At 48.7% G+C, this 19,813-nt stretch overlaps 1 protein-coding gene and 1 gene segment (V, D, J or C); both read left to right on the forward strand.

Annotated features, from left to right (window-relative positions):
• The window catches only part of LOC128827008 (isoniazid-induced protein IniB-like), a 93,056-nt gene extending 91,578 nt beyond the window's left edge, over window positions 1-1,478 (forward strand). For all 36 annotated transcript variants that reach the window (XM_054010656.1, XM_054010657.1, XM_054010664.1 and 33 more), the window contains one exon: window positions 1,177-1,478. Coding sequence is in view for 5 of the 36 variants with exons in the window: in XM_054010657.1 (XP_053866632.1) it covers window positions 1,177-1,182 (6 nt within the window). In the remaining 31 variants the exon portion in view is untranslated. The remainder of the gene's footprint in view (window positions 1-1,176) is intronic.
• Window positions 1,479-16,045: 14,567 nt separating this feature from the next.
• Window positions 16,046-16,972, forward strand: LOC128827011 (Ig heavy chain V region 3-like). The segment is given in 2 exon segments: window positions 16,046-16,185; window positions 16,280-16,972. Coding segments are annotated over 2 exon segments (519 nt in total).
• Window positions 16,973-19,813: the final 2,841 nt, after the last annotated feature.

Genomic DNA, 19,813 nt, shown 5'->3' on the forward strand with positions numbered 1-19,813 from the left:
TCGGTCACTAGGTTGCTTCCCTCATTCAGTAAGGGGCCTGAGAAGGCAGCAGTGGAAGATGTTGGGGAAGAGACCTGTGCAGAGAGAGAACTTCCGAGAGCAGCTAGCATAGTGCTGTGGATGGCAGACATTGGAGAGAACTCGCCAGAGCAGGGAAACCCTTGTGGACAGAAGGTGTGTGCAGAGGTCCCTAGGTAAAGGGGACTAACTAGCTGAGTCACGGCAGGCTGAGCCAAGAAGCAGAGGGTTGTTTTTAGATCGAGGCTCTCGGGAGATGTTGCTTAGCAGGGGAAGGACTCACAGCAAAGGGGCCTGAAGTGTGGAACACTGTGGGGAGCCCTCTCGCAGAAGACCTGAACTGAGGGCTGTGGGAGAAGAGAGGTTAGAAGGATGGAGAATCACCGGAGATGTGGAGGCCCTAGAATAGGGGCCCAGAAGAACTGGGGAACAGTGTGGTTGTTGCCTCTCAGGAGCATAGGCGCCAATTCCATGGGTGTTCTGGGGCTTCCATTAGCGAAACCTGGAAGAATGTACCGCACTGGCTTTGTGACATGCTTCCTCTCCACAACCAGTTTTCCTGATCTCACAGCAGCCACTTCACCACCAGGTTCATGGCCCACAGATCAGGAGCAGGGCAGAGGGCTACTCTCAACATCACTGGGCTGCCCCCTTCAAGCACACACGGCTTCTTCCCCTTCCCTCCTGTCACCCTCTCCATTGAATGCAATGCTGGGAAGTGCAATGCTGTCTCATTGAAACAGCATCCCCATGGCAGACAGAGTAAACCCTCCCACTGTGTGTAAATACTGACACACCGGCAGGGATCTGAGGAGTGTGGGAACCAGCGCATAAATCCCAGTGGTAGCTCAAATCCCCCAAAGAAAGTTTTAATTTCTAAAATAGCCCTTCCCTTTAACAAATCCAAGAGCTCAGTTCCAGCCCCCCCAAATCTCCTGTTGCCCTCTCCTCCCTCATTTCCCCATCCAATGCCATCAGTAGCAGTTTGTAAAGGACACTGCTGTACAATGCACAATACTGTAAGTGAAATGCTGGCTGCCACACACAGCTGTACGGGGCTAGAAAGGGACTAAACTCCTTCAGAGAGTGGGGGAGGGCTCTTGTCTGATTCCCTGGGGGTTACTGGGACCATAATGACCGTTTGCCATCTCTCCCCAGGACTAAGAATCATGAATTAATAACTCAAACGCTGACGAAACCGGATTGGCTGACTTCGATGACGACACCTGCCATTACGCTTCCTGTGCTGCTGCTTCACAACTCTCCCACCAATCAAATGCTGACTGAAAATCATGAATCATACTGAATGGGCCTCTAGCTGATTACTGTGACAGTCCTTGATTTTTTATGCTTTTTGCTGTAACAGGGAGCGGAGGGACACTGAGCTCTGTCCCGCAGCTGCCCTGGGGGATGGCGAGCGCTTTGCAAAAAATAAAATAAATACAAATGCACAAAAAATGTTCAGTAGCTGGGTTTTTATTTTTACTTTTTAGTAAATTAAATTTCCTTCCAGGCTGGCATAGGATTTGCTCCACTGTAAACGCTGACACTATTGTTAGTCAATTCCCAACTCTTTGTAGGCAATGATTACTGTATGCGGGGGGGAAAGACACTCTGTTCTCCAGTATTGCTCCCTCTCCCTCAGTGGGGAAACCGGGACAGCAGCAGCACTGGGGAAAATGAATAATGGAGTGACACACAAACCCAGAAGAGCAGGAGGGACGAGTACCTGTAAACTGAGCTACAGAACTACACTACCAGGGCCGCGACTGAGAGAACGTGTGGCAAGTTTTCCTTTCAGGGTAGATGTTCCAGCACATAATCCCTAAAGTCTAGAGGTGCCTCCTTGCACTCCATAAAACGATCCTTTTCCAGAACAGTTACACTCTTTTTCCCTGAACATCAGACTAGACACCACTCCCATTAAATCAACCCATAAACTGCACCTCAGTCTTGCTTCTTCAAAGGACACAGATTAGGGATAAATTCATATGAAGGTTTAATTTGTTCTCAATTATTCTGGGCTTCAGCCACTTCCACTGGCTTCTCAGCCTCTTCCAGCCCAGCTCCCTACGTCCGGACTGTCACCCTCTATCCTTCATGTGAGACACAAAACCTTTTCCCCAAAAGACACTGGGGTTGGGCTTTGCAAAGAATCCTAAAGCAGTTAGGGGAGCTGGATACCAAACTTCCTTCGGTCTGTCTGCAAATCCCAACCTAGGGAACAGAATAATATTTTGCAAAGCAGATGGGAGCAGGGCTGCTCTTTTTGATCACTCCACTCACAACATGTCGACCGCTGCTGGAAATAAAAGTGGCAGCTCTTCCTGAACCCCTCTCCACATTCGCATGACTCTACTGGATTGTTGTTAAACCAATAAAAACGAGCAGGATCTTATTAAAGGGGACAAGATAAAGATGCCACATTTATTATGATAACAATTTGATTTCTGAGCAATAACTAATATCTTAATCCTTATACACACACATTATACCTAATACCTACACACACATACACACACACACACACACATTCACACACACACACACACACATCAGATGTTCTGCAGCTGCTGCATAGTTACCAGTCCTGCTTGAGTCTGCGGCTTGAGTTTGCAGCTTGGGTTCGTAGCTTGTGGCGGTAACTGGCCAGGAAAGCCGGGCACAAGGACGAGCTGGGTCTCTGTTGGGCATGCACCGATGCCCTTCCATGTTGGCAGCAGAATGTTACCCTCCTCCAAAGTTTTCCATCTCACCCTTTTTGTAGGCTTTAGTTTGAATCCAGAGTCTATAGGTCCTGCTGTGTCAGGCTGCCTCCATGGTTGATCACCCGTCAATTGCAGACATGACTTTCAGCCTGGGACCGGGCTTTGATCTTCCTTCTATTGTACCTTTTCTTTTTAGGGTGGATTCTTCTTACTTTATTAGGGCTCTTGTCTGCATCTTCAGCCGTTGGTGTTTGAACTCTATTTAATCAGGACAGGCTGGGGCTCGTGGTTGATTCCATCATCCATACATACCTCATTCACACATCTAAACTAAACTAATAAGATTACAGCAGAGTTTGCAAAAATGAAGGTTGCAGCAAGCCCTTATGAAATGGAGTAAGCGTTTTAAAATGGGGTTTGAATTACAATATGGCAAACAGTGAACAGAAGTTACAATATAGACAAGTATAATGGATGGCAAACAGTGAACAGAAGTTCCACTGTAGGCAAGTGTAATAAATGGTGAACAGAAGTTACAATGCTGAAACAGTGCAAGTCTCAGTGATTTAAGCAGGAATTGGATTGATAGTGAAATGTACAAAGGCAGCTGATTGAACAGCTATGGCTCTTAACAAGCATCTTAATTGTTAATTAGCCAGTTATTGGGGTAACCGGTTTTAAGAATGAATATTGTTTCATTCATAAAACTTTACTTATGAAGTTACATTACTAAAGTGAACAATTAAAAACAATTTAATTCATTAGTTCTACATTGTGACTGCAAAAGCAGCCACTTCCACACAACCGGTTAGGAAGCTGTCAAAGCTTTGATCCAGTGCCCCACCAGACTGCTGTGAGGGGACACAGCCACTGGTTTCCACGTCTTTCAAGCCTCCAGAGTCTGGACAGACAGGAGCCGAGAGACTGGCCCTGTCTTGGGGTCCTTATGCACACACCCAGGGTGCTGATCTATCTAGCACCCCCTCCTGAGAGTTGCAACCATGGGGTCCAACCACCCAGTTGCTAGAATCAGTGCGGACTCCTCTGACTCCCCCGTAGCTTAAACTCACCCTCTTCCAGAATCCCACCGAAGATAGGAGCCTTCCAGTTTAACTCTCCCAGGGGGGCCATGATAAGGTGAAACATGTAACATGGAGAGTCAGACTTTGCATGGGATTCTAAAATACTATTACACTTCACTTAAGCACAAGAAATACACAGAGAGAACAGATCATATAGAAACCCACAAATATCCTAAACACAATGCCCTTCACTCTGGCTCGCCATTCCCTTGGGAGTCCTTTGGGGACCAGCTATGTTTAGGCAGGCAGGGTTCCCCCGCCTCATCAGGCTCTTGCAGCAGTTCCCCTCGACTTGGACTGGTAACAACGGCCGAAGACCCCAAATAGATCAGCTCCTGCCTTTCTACCCTTCCAATCCCCGTCAGGTGTGACTCCTGGATCTGTCTCCTCAGGCAACTTCATTGCCAGTGGCCCACTCCCCTGACAAACCGATTGCCCAGGTAGGGAGCCAGTCTACTCTCTAGGATGTTTGTAGTTGAATAGGGGACCATCCCAATTTAATGACCCTCTACTGTCAGTGCTGAATCAATACACCTTGGCATTTCAGTCTACCATAGAGACAAAGAGATCACAGAGAAGACCCCCCGCCTCCACATTCAAAATGGAGTTTGCAATCTAATAAAGATACAGATGGACAGTTCATAAGCTCACACAGAACTCATAAACTGCATGGACAGATTCCCAAATCATCAAGAAGCCATGTCAAAACTTAGCCTACAAAGGCTAGAGTCTACTATTAAATCTTAAGAAAATGCAGGTGTAACCCATGCCTACCCTGTGCGGCTGTGTGCCCTCTAACAGCAGGACAACACACAGGTGTATTAGTCAGCAACTGACTTTGCACAAACAAAGATAACTCTTTCAGCTCTGGCATGATTTCAGATGTAGCTAGCCAGGGTTCAGTCCCCCCGACGGCTCCTTCCCAGGCGAGTTTTGTCAGAAGAGATGGTCCATATGAGGATTGGAGCTGCAGTGGAACTCGGAAAGATGGGACGAGCTTTCCCAGGCAGGGCAGCTTTTAGCTCATGGTGATGCGGGTATTATCACCATTATTAGACATTGTGGCTCTCTGCTCCCTCTAGTGGTGGCTGATTGTTGGTGACACTCCATGTATTTGTGATTTATACCTACAAGGTATCTTCACACAAACAGGGCATTTTAAAGTGCCCTTTCATAGAATCATAGAATATCAGGGTTGGAAGGGACCTCAGGAGGTCATCTAGTCCAACCCCCTGCTCAAAGCAGGACCAATTCCCAACTAAATCATCCCAGCCAGGGCTTTGTCAAGCCGGGCCTTAAAAACCTCCAAGGAAGGAGACTCCACCACCTCCCTAGGTAACCCATTCCAGTGCTTCACCACCCTCCTAGTGAAATAGTTTTTCCTAATATCCAACCTGGACCTCCCCCACTGCAACTTGAGACCATTGCTCCTTGTTCTGTCATCTACCACCACTGAGAACAGCCGAGCTCCATCCTCTTTGGAGCCCCCCTTCAGGTAGTTTAAGGCTGCTATCAAATCCCCCCTCATTCTTCTCTTCTGGAGACTAAACAATCCCAGTTCCCTCAGTCTCTCCTCATAAGTCATGTGCTCCAGACCCCTAATCATTTTTGTTGCCCTCCGTTGGACTCTTCCCAATTTTTCCACATCCTTCTTGTAGTGTGGGGCCCAAAACTGGACACAGTATTCCAGATGAGGCCTCACCAATGTCGAATAAAGGGGAACGATCACGTTCCTCGATCTGCTGGCAATGCCCCTACTTATACAGCCCAAAATGCCGTTAGCCTTCTTGGCAACAAGAGCACACTGTTGACTCATATCCAGCTTCTCGTCCACTGTGACCCCTAGGTCCTTTTCTGCAGAACTGCTACCTAGCCATTCGGTCCCTAGTCTGTAGCAGTGCATGGGATTCTTCCGTCCTAAGTGCAGGACTCTGCACTTGTCCTTGTTGAACCTCATCAGGTTTTTTTTGGCCCAATCCTCTAATTTGTTTAGGTCCCTCTGTATCCGATCCCTACCCTCTAGTGTATCTACCACGCCTCCTAGTTTAGTGTCATCTGCAAACTTGCTGAGAGTGCAGTCCACACCATCCTCCAGATCATTAATAAAGATATTAAACAAAACCGGCCCCAGGACCGACCCTTGGGGCACGCCGCTTGAAACCGGCTGCCAACTAGACATGGAGCCATTGATCACTACCTGTTGAGCCCGACGATCTAGCCAGCTTTCTATCCACCTTACAGTCCATTCATCCAGCCCATACTTCTTTAACTTGGCGGCAAGAATACTGTGGGAGACCGTATCAAAAGCTTTGCTAAAGTCAAGGAATAACACATCCACTGCTTTCCCCTCATCCACAGAGCCAGTTATCTCATCATAGAAGGCAATTAGATTAGTCAGGCACGACTTCCCCTTCGTGAATCCATGCTGACTGTTCCTGATCACTTTCCTCTCCTCTAAATGTTTCATAATTGATTCCGTGAGGACCTGCTCCATGATTTTTCCAGGGACTGAAATTCCAGAGCAGCTTATATCTGATAAATCAAAACAGATTCTCCCATTGCGTTCACCTCTGATCCATTCAATTTTCCTTCGCTCTGTGCCACCTCATTATTATTGAGTCATGTTACTTTCAAAAGATTTAGTTTCATCACAAGGGGGAAAAGCAGCCAACCTTCCCATCTGCAAACAATACCAGCTCAGCAGGAAACAGCCCAGAAGCAGCTTTGCCAAGAGATGAAAGCACAGAATGACTACTCTGTGTTTGGGATCCATTCAAATTCCCCTTCCATATCAGGCCAACATTTTCCAAAAGTAACTAGTGATTCTGGGAAGCCCAAATTGACATGTCTTCAAAGAGAGCTGATTTTCACAGGTTGGATGCTCTGCAAAAGGCGTTTTGAGTTGTGCTCCCAAAATCACTAGTCACTTCTGAAAATACATTTAAATGATGATAAAACAAATGCCAAAGAAAAATCTCCAGGTGCCTCAACTCACCCATATCAATCAATTAAGGTAACAACACAGCCCTATTAGTCCCTCCACAGAAAAGTACCTTCAACCTTCCCCACAGCGGTTCCCTAACTATTTATCACGACCCCAGACATCAGCAGATAGAGGTGCCGCAATCCATTTTCCTCCGCACAGCGTGACCTCGCATGTACGATGCATGCGAAGTTGTGAGACATTGAGAATGCCATTTTGCTCTATGATGTGGCATCCTCCACACAGCAGGACCCTGCGCATACCACACGTATGAGTTCATGCGGCATGGAAGATGCCATTTAGTAGAGCAAATTGGCAACGTCTATGAGGCGTGATGTCACATGCAACATACATGTGAGTCATGCTGTGCTGAGGATGCCATTTTGCTCTCCAAAATCTTAGAATCATAGGACTGGAAGGGACCTCGAGAGGTCATCTAGTCCAGTCCCCGACACTCATGGCAGGACGAAGTATTATCTAGACCTTCCCTGACAGGTGTTTGTCCAACCTGCTCTTAAAAATCCGCAACGATGGAGATTCCACCACCTCCCTAGGCAATTTATTCCAGTGCTTAATCACCCTGATAGGAAGTTTTTCCTAATGTCCAAACTCAATCTCCCTTGCTGCAACTTAAACCCATTGCTTCTTTTCCTAGCCTCAGAGATTAAGAACAATTTTTCTCCCTCCTCCTTGTAACAACCTTTTCTGTACTTGAGCACTGTTATCATGTCCCCTCTCAGACTTCTCTTTTCCAGACTAAACAAACCCAGTTTTTTCAGTCTTCCCTCATAGGTCATGTTTCCTAAACCTTTAATCATTTTTCTTGCTCTTTTCTGGACTTTTTCCAATGTGTCCACATCTTTCCTGAAATGTGGCGCCCAGAACTGGACACAATACTCCAGCTGAGGCCTAATCAGAGCAAAGTAGAGCGGAAGAATCACTTCTCATGTCTTACTTAAAACACTCCTGCTAATAAATCCCAGAATGAGGTTCGCTTTTTTTGCAACAGTGTTACACTCTTGACTCATATTATCTGGCTTTCTATGAGTGGGAAATGCAGGTCACAGTCTCTGCAAATGCACAGCAGGATCTGGGTAGAGGTGTTGACGTCACTAGGCCTCACCCTAGGTAACTCGGGAGGGTAGATGACCACAAGTGTCAATAAAGCCTTCCTGCACTAGGCCTATATGAACCAAACTTCTTCCATGTTTAAACTCTAATCAACCTCAAAAGCCAGGTGCAATTGGAATATGTAAGCAACCAGTTATCTGTGTGCAACCCCCTGCTCACACCGGTATCAAGCGGTAATAATGAGGCCTGCATGTTTCTGGCTAAAGAAAAAAAGGACAAAATAACGGTTTAAAGAAGTTACTAACAAGCTAGGCTTATAGGTGCCAAAAATAACTTAACTGCTTAAATGTAATCGTTATTTGCTTCGTAACTGTTACCAGGGAAGGGAGGGCTAAAGGGGAAGGAAGAAAGGGAAAGGGGGGGGTAAAGCTTAACTGCAAAATGTATAAAAGAAGAAAAACTGTTTCTGTTAGTGTGCTTGATTTGAGACGTGCCTGTCTCCTTGCACCGCTTTGGGATCCCAAATAACCTTTGTTTGCTTCTCCCCCTGGTGTGTTTATTGGCGCGAAGCACTCCGGGAAACGAACCCCGCTGTTGCTGTCCTCGGGCCTCTGTGCCGGCAACAGAGGCATCCATGGTTATGTTCTCTGTCTGGATACCGGTGCAGGTGGAGGAGACAGGAGCAGCGTTGGCACTGGTGATGCAGTCCTTCCTAACCATAGCGATTATATTAAGTCTCCCTCCCACAAACTCCCTCTCAAACACCTCTGTTCTCTAGTTCCCCGTGGTTGTTTAGCCTCTGGCTTTTAAGGCCTTCTCTCCTAGGTCAGCCCCACCCCCTCGTTAATCACACAAGGGGAGGGTGATCACAAGGCTGATTGAGGCTGATCAAGGATGATCCAGGGAAAAAGGCTCAAACAGTCCTCAGACACACAATCCCAACTGACCCTGTAACTTAAAGAACCTGAAAGAGAAAGAGAAATACAAACAGCCAAACAACCTGACTCACCCCAAGATGAGTACTCGCACATTGTTCGTTGAGCAGGGAGATCACCTCACCCTGTCAAACTCCCCTGTTTGCAATCCCCAGCTGGCTAGTATTAATGTATTTCTCCTGAAAACGTCCCCATGAGATAGGGACGTGCTGCTACCCTCATTTTGTGAATGGCAAACAGAGAGCCTATGTGATTTGCCCAAGGTCACACAAGAGCTCTGTAGCAGAGCAAAGAATTCAACTCCTGGCGAGGGCTCTAACCACTGGACCAGGCTTCCTGTCTAACAGCCTTAGACTGGGTCTGAGTTTAGCTCAGTTGGTAAAACATCAGACTTTTAATCTGAGGGTCCAGGGTTCAAGTCCCTGGGCAGGTTTAGGGGGGATCATTTCCCCCTGTGGTATCATTCAAGAGGTAGCTCTTCAGTACTCCTTGATATAAAGGGGGGAGGGATAGCTCAGTGGTTTGAGCATTGGCCTGCTAAACCCCGGGTTATGAGTTCAATCCTTGAGGGGGCCATTTAGGGATCTGATATTCTATGATTCTATGTTGCCATTAGGCTCAAAAGGACCTTAAGTTGTATCTTCACTGCAAGGTTAACTTGAGTTATGAACATGCAAGTTACGCCTCTCGAGTGAGAATAAATTACTTCTCGAGTGTAATATCCCCCTCCCACTGCTATATCCACACTGACGCTACACTCACCCCTGTGTGATGCTAGGGCTGCTGGGGGCACATCTCAGGGTTCTTTGACCTATAGTAAGTTTCTCTTTGGATACCTTCCTAGTGAATTGTGGGATAATTTGTCTGCCCCTTCTTGGCACACCAGGGGAACCGTGGGAAGGCACTGGAGGATGAGCAGTACTTGAGTAGCCTGCGTCACTACAGAGACGTCATGTTAGCAGCTGGCAAGCTGCAGTAATTCTAGCTTCACCCTATACCTCGTGACAGGCCAGCCAGCTCCAATGAAAAGCTCACTACACTCAAGCTAAGGGTATTTGTGTGTGGTCTGGACTTGAGTTGAGGCAACACTCAAGTGATAACTCAAGTTAGCTTTGCAGTGAAGACAAGCCCATGTAACTGAGAAACATGTCTTCTATGTTTGTACAGCGCCTAGCACAGCAAGGCATTGACTTACTTCTATACAGATGTTAAATAATAATGAAACAATGAGGTTATCTCAGGTGATCTGCTTTTGGGGTCTCTCCAGATTGACTCCTGCTCTACATTATAACATTTAACCCTCTTCAGTAGCATTTCAAACGCACTTTCCGTCCACACACAAAACTGCTTTAGTCAGTTATGGCTGGTTCTAAGCAACGTCACAAAGTGACTCTGCTCTCTGAGGACTAATGAACAATTCAGCCCAAATCATTCCTGACTCAGTCATTTCATGAAACCTTTAAAAATGGTGTTGGACTCTGGGCAGTATTTGGAGTGGAGCTGACAGATGTCTCTCAGCTCCCTTCTTAGGCCCCTCTACATCTATTCCCTCCCATACCAGGACCCCCACATCATCCTTCCACCCTTCCAAAGAATATCTGTCTGTGCCTATGTTAATGCTACCAGATCATGTCATCACGCTACAAACCATTGGGGTTGTATCTCCACTAACATCCCCACCAGCTGCTAAACCACATTAGATTTACCTGCAGAAACCCGATAAAAGTATGTCAAATTATGAATGGGAAAGAGTAGGCGGAAAGGAAGCTTCTGCTTTCCTTCCCTTGTAATAGAACAACAAGGGGTTATTCAATGAAATTGAATGGAGGCAAATTCAAAATGGAGCCAAAGATCACATAATGTGTAATAACGAGGGCTCTCAAGCGATTAAAAAAATTAATCACAGTTAATCGCACTGTTAAACAATAACAGAATACCATTTATTTAAATAGTTTGGAAGTGTTCTACATTTTCAAATATCTTGATTTCAATTACAACACAGAATACAAAGTGTACAGTGCTCACTTGATATTTATTTTGATTACAAATATTAGCACTGTAAAAAACAAAAGAAATCGTATTTTTCAATTCACCTCTTACAAATACTGTAGTGCAATCTCTTTACCATTAAAGTTGAACTTACAAATGTAGAATTATGTACAAAAAATAACTCTCGTCCCCTAACGCCCCTACTCTACTTGCGCTACATTGATGACATCTGCATCATCTGGACCCATGGAAAAGAAGCCCTTGAGGAATTCCACCATGATTTTAATAATTTCCATCCCACCATCAACCTCAGCCTAGATCAATCCACACAAGCGGTCCATTTCCTGGACACTACTGTGCTAATAAGCGATGGTCACATCAATACCACCCTATACCGGAAACCTACTGACCGCTACACTTACCTACATGCCTCCAGCTTCCATCCAGGACACACCACACGATCCATTGTCTACAGCCAAGCTCTAAGATATAATTGCATTTGCTCCAATCCCTCAGATAGAGACAAGCACCTACAAGGTCTCTATCAAGCATTCTTAAAACTACAATACCCACCTGCTGAAGTGAAAAAACAGATTGACAGAGCCAGACGAGTACCCAGAAGTCACCTCCTACAAGACAGGCCCAACAAAGAAAATAACAGAACACCACTAGCTGTCACCTTCAGCCCCCAACTAAAACCTCTCCAGCGCATCATCAGAGATCTACAACCTATCTTGAAAGATGATCCTTTACTCTCACAGATCTTGGGAGACAGACCTGTCCTCGCTTACAGACAACCCCCCAACCTAAAGCAAATACTCACCAGCAACCACACATCACTGAACAAAACCACTGACATCTTACAACAGAAAAACTTCAAAAACAGACTCCAACGAGAGACTGCTGAGCTGGAATTGATATGCAAACTAGATACAATCAACTCAGGATTGAATAAGGACTGGGAATGGCTGAGCCATTACAAACGTTGACTCTATCTCCCCTTGTAAGTACTCTCACACTTCTTATCACACTGTCTGTACTCGGCTATCTTGATTATCACTTCAAAAGTTTTTTTTCTCTTATTTAATTGGCCTCTCAGAATTGGTAAGATAACTCCCACCTGTTCATGCTCTCTGTATGTGTGTATATATATCTCCTCAATATATGTTCCACTCTATATGCATCCGAAGAAGTGGGCAGTAGCCCACGAAAGCTTATGCTCTAATAAATTTGTTAGTCTCTAAAGTGCCACAAGTACTTCTGTTCTTTTATCTTTTAACCAGTTACCAACAAATTATGTTCATCTATCTGTCTGACAATATTATTCTTTATTATAGTTTCAACCAGTTTGCCCGGTACTGAAGTCAGACTTACAGGCCTGTAATTGCCAGGATCACCTCTGGAGCCCTTTTAAAAATTGGCCTCACATTCGCTATCCTCCAGTCATCTGGTACAGAAGCTGATTTAAATGATAGGTTACAGACTACAGTTAGCAGTTCTTCAATTTCACATTTGAGTTCCTTCAGAACTCTTGGGTGAATCCCATCTGGTCCTGGTGACTTATTGCTGTTTAACTGATCAATTTGTTCCCAAACCTCCTCTTATGATACCTCAATCTGGGACAGTGTATAGTTATGGTTGATGTAATTAGGTTGACGCAGTGTACGTGTAGACAATGTGTTGGTTAGATCAACTGTTACTGGCTTTCAGGAGCCATCCCAAAATGCCCCACACTGACAATACAATTGATACAAGTGCTCCTGGTGAGGACGCGCACCCCTGATGTAAAGAGCCAAACTTGTACAAACAGAAGCAATTCAATAACTGCGGTGGCTCTAAGTCGACATAAAGTTAGATTGAAATAATTTTGTAGTGTAGACGTGGCCTAAGAAATGTCCTTTCTGGTTGCTGACGTGGACTATCCTGGTTATATCATCGTCTCTGAATGGGAAACGGCTAAAGCTCTTGTTCTGAGGTGATGCTGGTCAGACTCTAAACAGGCTCCTATTGTTTGTCCACTGGACAGTTCATTGGGTTTTTAAGAATGGGAACAGTCAGTCACTGAGAGGAGGAAGCAGAACCCATGGCTCTTATCAGCGTGAGATCGGTGCCTGCCAGAGATGAAGAAGGGCAGACAGGGAGAACAGGCTGTCAGGTGTGGATGTGTTTTCAGAATCGCTCTTGCATGAAAGAGCTGTGCCAACGTAGCAATGCCGCCGGCGACAGGTAAAGGTGGTGTGTCCAGCGAGGCAAAGAGGGGCCTCAGTAGCTCTTTGTTGTACTAGGACTGGGTCCTGGTTGTGGGCCGAGAGAGAGAAAACAGAGGCCCAGCTTCTCAGGCCTTGTCTATACAAGAAAGATCCATTATAACCAATGGTGGGATTTTAATCTGAGGTAGTTCAGCCATGAAAACCCCTGTGTGGAGGCTCTTCTTTCCATTCAACTCAGGTTTATGTCGCATTATCCTAAACTGACCAGGAATCGGTTTCAGCTGAACTGAAGTACAACACTGCTAAACTGAAACAAATATCCACCAGTCTGTAGCACTGGTTCAACCGACTCACTTTACATTGCTCTGTCTCTCGTCGGTACTTACGTGGCCCCTGACAGTGCAAATTTTGGAAGGGTTCTAAAACCTCATGCTTAGGGAACAGCCCAATATCTGTTAGGGATAAGGATGAGACTTTCATGGGGGCAGATTCCCAGATCGGCTAATGCGGGGTTCTAAGGACTTCCTCTGTAGCAGTGGGTGCTGGCCAGTGCCGGAGGTGGGATACTGGAGGAAATGGCTCTCGGGTCTAATCCCGTCTTGCCAGTCCTTTCCTCTGGAAAACCATTTGTGATTTGCTAGCGGGGGCCAGGAATGGCGGACATTTCTGAGGAGGACGACCTCAGAGCCATGGCTGGGGGAGGGAAGTTCAGGGGAGCATTACTTGAGATGGGGAGACTTGGATAACTCTCAGCCGTCACTTGCTACACAATTGTCAGCCAGTAAACCAGGAGCTGAGTACAACTAGTGGAAGCATAATCCACTGATGTCTCTCCTGTACATAAAGTCTGAGCATACATGGGAGCGCCTCTGATTTTATTACTTGCTACATTCATGCCGCCAGGGGTGGCTTTTGGGACTCAGGTTATGGAGGGAGGGTCGTCCAGTGGTAGAGCATTAGCTTAGGACTCAGGACACCACAGCTCAATCCCCTGCTGTGCCACAGACTCCTGTGTGGCCTTGATTACGTTCTTGAGTCGCTCTGTGCCTCAGTTTCCCATCTGTAAGAGAGGGATAATAGCACTGCCCTTCCTTGCAGGGGTTTTGGAGGTTAAGGATATGAAAGATTGTCAGATGCTTCAGCTATAGGGGCCATATCTTCACGAATGGTAGACACATCTGCAGTGTGGGGGGCAGGCCTTTCACAGAGGGAAAGAAGAAATCTTCATGACTTCAACGAGACAATAAAGTGGCAGGAGTTGCAGGATACAAAGTCTGGGCAATAATGGGAAGGTAAAGACAGACTTGTTGGTTCTACTGGACAGAGCCAGTGGTACAAGATGCTGGGCTTGAGCGAGCAGGGTAAGATCAGACTCATTGCCCCTTCAAGAGAACAGCCCGTAGGGCCTGGGAGTAATTGAGAGGCTGCAGGGCTCGGGATGGGATATTTGGTTAGTTAGCAGACACTGTGGGCATCGGGATTGGGGAAGTGTCAGAAACATACAGCTAAGGGTAGCATAAAATCCCTCCTTTACCTGTAAAGGGTTAAGAAGCTCAAATCACCTGGTTGGCACCTGTCCAAAAGGACCAATGGGGGGAGAAGATACTTTCAAATCTGTGGGGGAAGGTTTTTGTTTTGTCTCTTTGTGTTGTTCTCTCCGGGTCAGCGAGGAATTACGGCAGTGAAAATACGTGTCCCAAAGCCGTACCTGAACTAAGCATGTAAGATTATAAATTGTAATAGGAAGGAAATGTATTAGATTATCTTTTGTTTTAGCTTGTGAATTCTCCCTGTGCTATGAGGGAGGTTTATTTCTGTTTTATTTTGTAACTTTAAAGTTTTGCCTAGAGAGGAATCATTTGGAAAGAGGGTGGTCTTCTTATTTATGGACATATACTCCAGAACAGGCTTTGGAGTTGATCCTGCTGAAATGTATCTTAAAAGGGCTCTCAATTCATCACCTCAATCACTCGCATCAATATCGCCCATGTCATCATGTGTCAACACTGTCTCTAGTGCCCTGCATTGCTGGTGTAGGTCTTCTTCAGGTATAGTAAGGAGTTTTGGAATATCATACAACATCCCAAATACACTGCTGTGTTCCTTGAGCTGCATGGAACGTTCTAGGAGGGAGGTTTATTCCTGTTTTGGTTTGTTTTTTGTAACTTTAAAGTTTTGCCTGGAGGGGAATCCTCTGTGTTTTGAATCTGATTACCCTGGAAAATTACCTTCCATCCTGATTTTACTTTTCCTTTATAATACAGTTCTGCTTTTAAGAACCTGATTGGTTTTTAGTGGGCTAAAAACCCAAGGGCTGGTCTGTGCCCACTTTGTTATCCTATTTGGTTGGTATATTATTCTCAAGCCTCCCCAGGAAAGGGGGTGAAGGGGCTTGGGGGGATATTTTGGGGGAACAGGAACTCCAAGTGGTTCTTTTCCTTGAATCTTTGTCTAACTCACTTGGTGGTGGCAGCGATACTCATCCAAGGACAAGGAAGGATTTGTGCCCTGGGGAAGTTTTTAACCTAAGCTGGTAGAAATAAGCTTTCGGGGTCTTTCATGCGGGTCCCCACATCTGTAGCCCAGAGTTCAGAGTGGGGAGGGATCCCTGACATGGGGGCTGGGTCTCTGGGACTGCTCCCAGCTCTGCTTCCCGGGCTGCTTGTCTGGCCTCTCTGGCCGGCCCGGCTCTGCTCCCCAGCTCAGCCCCTTAGCTCTCTCCTTAGCTCTGCCCCCTGCTGTCTGACCCAGGCAATCCCAGCTCACAGGGAGACGGGACCCCCCTGGCCTCCTGACTCTCTCATTAGCCTGCCGCTCTGTCCATCAGGCTCAGAGGCCGAGGCTGACCTGGAGCATTGGCCTCTCCCCATTCTTTTAGTGCTGGGAGCTGGCCAAGCAAAACACCCACTGAATGTCAGTAAGGGGACAACAGGCCCTTACACTAGGGCGAGCCAATCAGATCACTGGCAGGAGGAGTGTGTGTCTCTTACAAGGCGGGGGCATGCAAATGAGGGAGACGGTTTCCTGTTTAAATCTGCGCCGCTCTCTGCCCAGGCTGCACCCGGAGACAGGATCCGCAGCCCCTGGCTCTGAGCAGTGACCAGCCAGTCGCCTGAGAACTTTCCGCTCCAGCACCAGGAAAGATGAGATTTTTGCTCCTTTTAAGTTTGGCGGCAGCAGCTTTACAAGGTACGTTCCTCCCTCCGAATAACTGGCAGAGTTAGAAGAATATTGTGTTATCGCTATTTCTATACCGATAGTAATGGCCTGTCTTTATTCTCAGGTGTCCGGTCCCAGGGCCAGCTGGTGGAGTCTGGAGGGGGTGTGAAAAGGCCCAGAGAGTCTGTCCATATCACCTGCAAACCCTCCAGTTTCCCCTTCAGTAATTCCTACCTGAGCTGGCTCCGACAGGCTCCCGGAAAGGGACTAGAATGGGTCGGTGATATAAACCCCGATGGGAGCGATATACGCTACCTTGATTCAGTGAAAGGCCGATTCACCATCTCCAGGGATAATTCCAAGAGTGAGCTGTATCTGCGAATAACCAACCTGCAAGCCGAGGACGTAGCCGACTATTACTGTGCGAGAGAAACAGAGAAACCCCCCCTCTCCCGGCAGCCGTGCAGGGGCAGCAGTGACAGTCACCCCCCTTCGGGCTTAGACAGGAGACCCGGCAACTGGGTGAATGTAACACAAACCTACCGTTTGTGTTACATTCACCCTGCTGTTACTCACACCTTCTTGTCACCTGTTTGAAATGGGCCATCCTGATTATCACTGCAAAAGTTTTTTTTCTCCTACTGATAACAGCTCCCTGTAATTGCTTTGTCTCGTTAGAGTTGGTAAGGCAACCCCATCTTTTCATGTTCTCTGCATATATATCTCTCCCTACTGTATTTTCCACTCCATGCATCTGATGAAGTGGGCTGTAGCCCACGAAAGCTTATGCCCAAATAAATTTGTTAGTCTCTAAGAAGCCACAAGGATTCCTCGTTCTTTCTACCGTCCATGTCTCCCTTTCCTTCCCAGAGCCCCGCTGAGCCTGCGGTGCGCAGTTCCCTCGCTTCATCGGGGAACCCCAATCTGGAGTGAGTCCGGTTTTGAGTCACTCTCCCCTCGGAGACCTGGCACGTTGGCTCTCCCGGGGCCCGTCTCGGTGTCAGACTCACAGGACAGCCTCCACCAGTGTACAGGAGACAAGCGCATTGCGGGACTGATTCAGTGCCTGTCCTAGTCAATGGGATTTATCCCCCTGCCCTCATTGGGGTTTGCCTCACATCCAATGGATGGAGCGAATTCCTCCTGGGGCCAAATCCTCCGCTAGTGTAAAGTCCCTGCAACTGCTTTCAGTATACGCGAGTTACTCCTGATTGACACCAGGGAGGCTCGGGCCCTTTCAGCAAACCGGGACGTTTATTGCATTAACGCAGCAGGAGGTGATTAGTTCATTATAACCGAGGTGGGGCCCCTCACCGGGGCGTCTCCATCCTTCACAAGGGGTTATTGCCTTTATCCCCACAACCCCGCGGGGGGGCCGGGGAACTCTCACAGCCCCTGGTTCCAAGAGGTGGGACTGAGGCAGAGAGATGGAGGCTGGGGTATGGAAATGAGCCATTCAGAGTCCGGGCGGGTTGTGGGGCAGAGATCACCCAGCGCCTGAATAAACCCCATGTCGCTGAGCCTGGGGATGTGGCACCGCTGGGACTTCCCAACGCGGCTCGTGGATTGTTTTCACCCACCTGCCATTGGGAAATCACAGCCTGGCCTCTCCGCCGGTGTCAATGGCTGGAGCAGAGATTTCCTAACCCACAATAAAGTTCCACAATGTCATGGAGTCATCATGGAGATAACAGACCCGCCCCACAGCCCTCGGGGACATCACTCAGGCCAGGGCTGGCAGTCAGGGCACTGGGGGCAGTCGCGTGACAGGGCCGGATGAACGTTTTGTGGGCCCGGCGCCAAACATATTTGTTGTCCCCCATGGAGGCAATGGAGCCTGGCGCGGGGGGGGGGGGGGGGTCGGTCCCCAGAAGGAGGGGCCAGACGGAGGCAATAGGGCCTGGCATGACTGGGGCACTGATTACAAACTGGCAGTTGCCAGACGCACAGTGCCCCGCCTGGCCCTGTGCTGCCAGAGTGCCCCTTCCCCTTGGGGGCGGGCCCATACTGCACCACACAGCCCCCCCTGCCAACACCGGAACACCCCTCCCCGATTCCCTATGCCCAGAGCCCCCCCAGACTCACTATGCCCTCCCCTCCCCCACAAATGTCCAGCACCCTGCACAACACCACCCTCGCCCAGCGCCCCCCTGCCCACAGCCCCACCACTAGGGCCGTCCTTAGGATTTATGGGGCCCTACACAGTATTATTAAACTGGTGCCCCTATGCCCGAGTTGGGACACAGCCACCACCCGCAGACCCCCAGAAGACCCCCCCCCCCAATGCTGACACACACTGAGCTTCGTACGCAGCAGACGCGGCGGCAGCCGGGGATCGCAGCCCGGGAGGGAGGGACGAGGCACCAAAGGACACCGAGCCGCACGGCCCGTCTCACGGCAGCGGAGAGTCACAGTTCAGCACAGATGCCCGTGTACCCTCTCCCTCGTGCACAATGTGCCCGCTGGTGCATTCGGCTCTGGGAATACGGCCCCTGCCTAAGGAGACTGCAGCGCGCTGGGTGTGCGGGAGCCGACCCGCCCTTACCTGCTGGCCCAAATTTTCCAGTGCCCTAAGGACGGCCCTGCCCACCGCAACTGCCCAGCACCCCCCACAGAAGCTCCATTCCCTAGTGCCCCAACACACACAGATCTTCCCCTCCCCTCACAGCCCAGCACCCCCAGAGACCCACTCCCCACCCTCTGCCTCCTGGCCGCACTCACCGGCCCTGCTCGGAGGTGACTGTGTCTGTCGGGCTGAGCCGGCAGCGCAGCCAAGGCTGGTCCCAGGGCGGGGAATCGCTCCGGTCCCTCGGCAGTGCTGCAATCAGCCAGGCCAGGGCCTGCTCCGCCCGGGCTCCCTCAGGCCCCACTTCCCTGGAGGGGCCCAGGCAAGCTCCCCACACTGTCACCCCCACACATACACCTGGCTGAGACTGGCCAGGCTTCTGCACCAGTCCCAGGCAGCTCAGCTCCGGGGAGACAGGCCATACCCGGAGCCATAGGGGCACAGGGGTCCAGCCAGGGGGCGGAGAGGAGCAGGGGGTGGGGCCAGGGGGTGTAGAGGAGCCCTCGGCCTGAGGAGCAAGTGATGGGTGGAGGGGAGCCAGCGGGGTCTCGGGGCACAGGGCAAATGGATGAGGCTGGGGCCCCTTCTGAGCATGGGCCCAGCTCCACGGAGCCGCTGGCACCATTGTAAACCCGACACTGGTGACTAACGGTTGTAGAAAGGAACATGACGGGATTCATTGGGGTGGCTAAGGGAGAGGCGGCTGCTGAGGGAGAAGCAGAGGCATGTTGGTGTGGGGGTGATGAGGGCACTAGGGTCACAGAACGCAAGTCCCACTGAATCAGATTTGTCCCAGGACTTCCCAAAGTCTTCTGTGACACGTGACACAGAAACCTCTTTGTGCCACCTGGCAGAAGGCACGGGGGTGAGGGGGGGAGAGTTATTCAGGGATCCCCTGGGTCAAGTATGTGCAGAACAATTCACTGAAGGATGGCAGCTAAGGTGTCTGCTGAGAGCCAGGAGTCATCAGCGTCTTTGTGAAATGTATGTAGGATCTTGTTTAAGAAGTAACGTATTTATACTGGAAATTACGTCTTAAAGCTTTTGAAGTGAAAGGCAGGTCACCAGGTGGTGACATGCCTCGGACAGGTG

This window comes from Malaclemys terrapin, chromosome 21, assembly GCF_027887155.1.
Source record: "Malaclemys terrapin pileata isolate rMalTer1 chromosome 21, rMalTer1.hap1, whole genome shotgun sequence".
Taxonomy (NCBI): domain Eukaryota; kingdom Metazoa; phylum Chordata; order Testudines; family Emydidae; genus Malaclemys; species Malaclemys terrapin.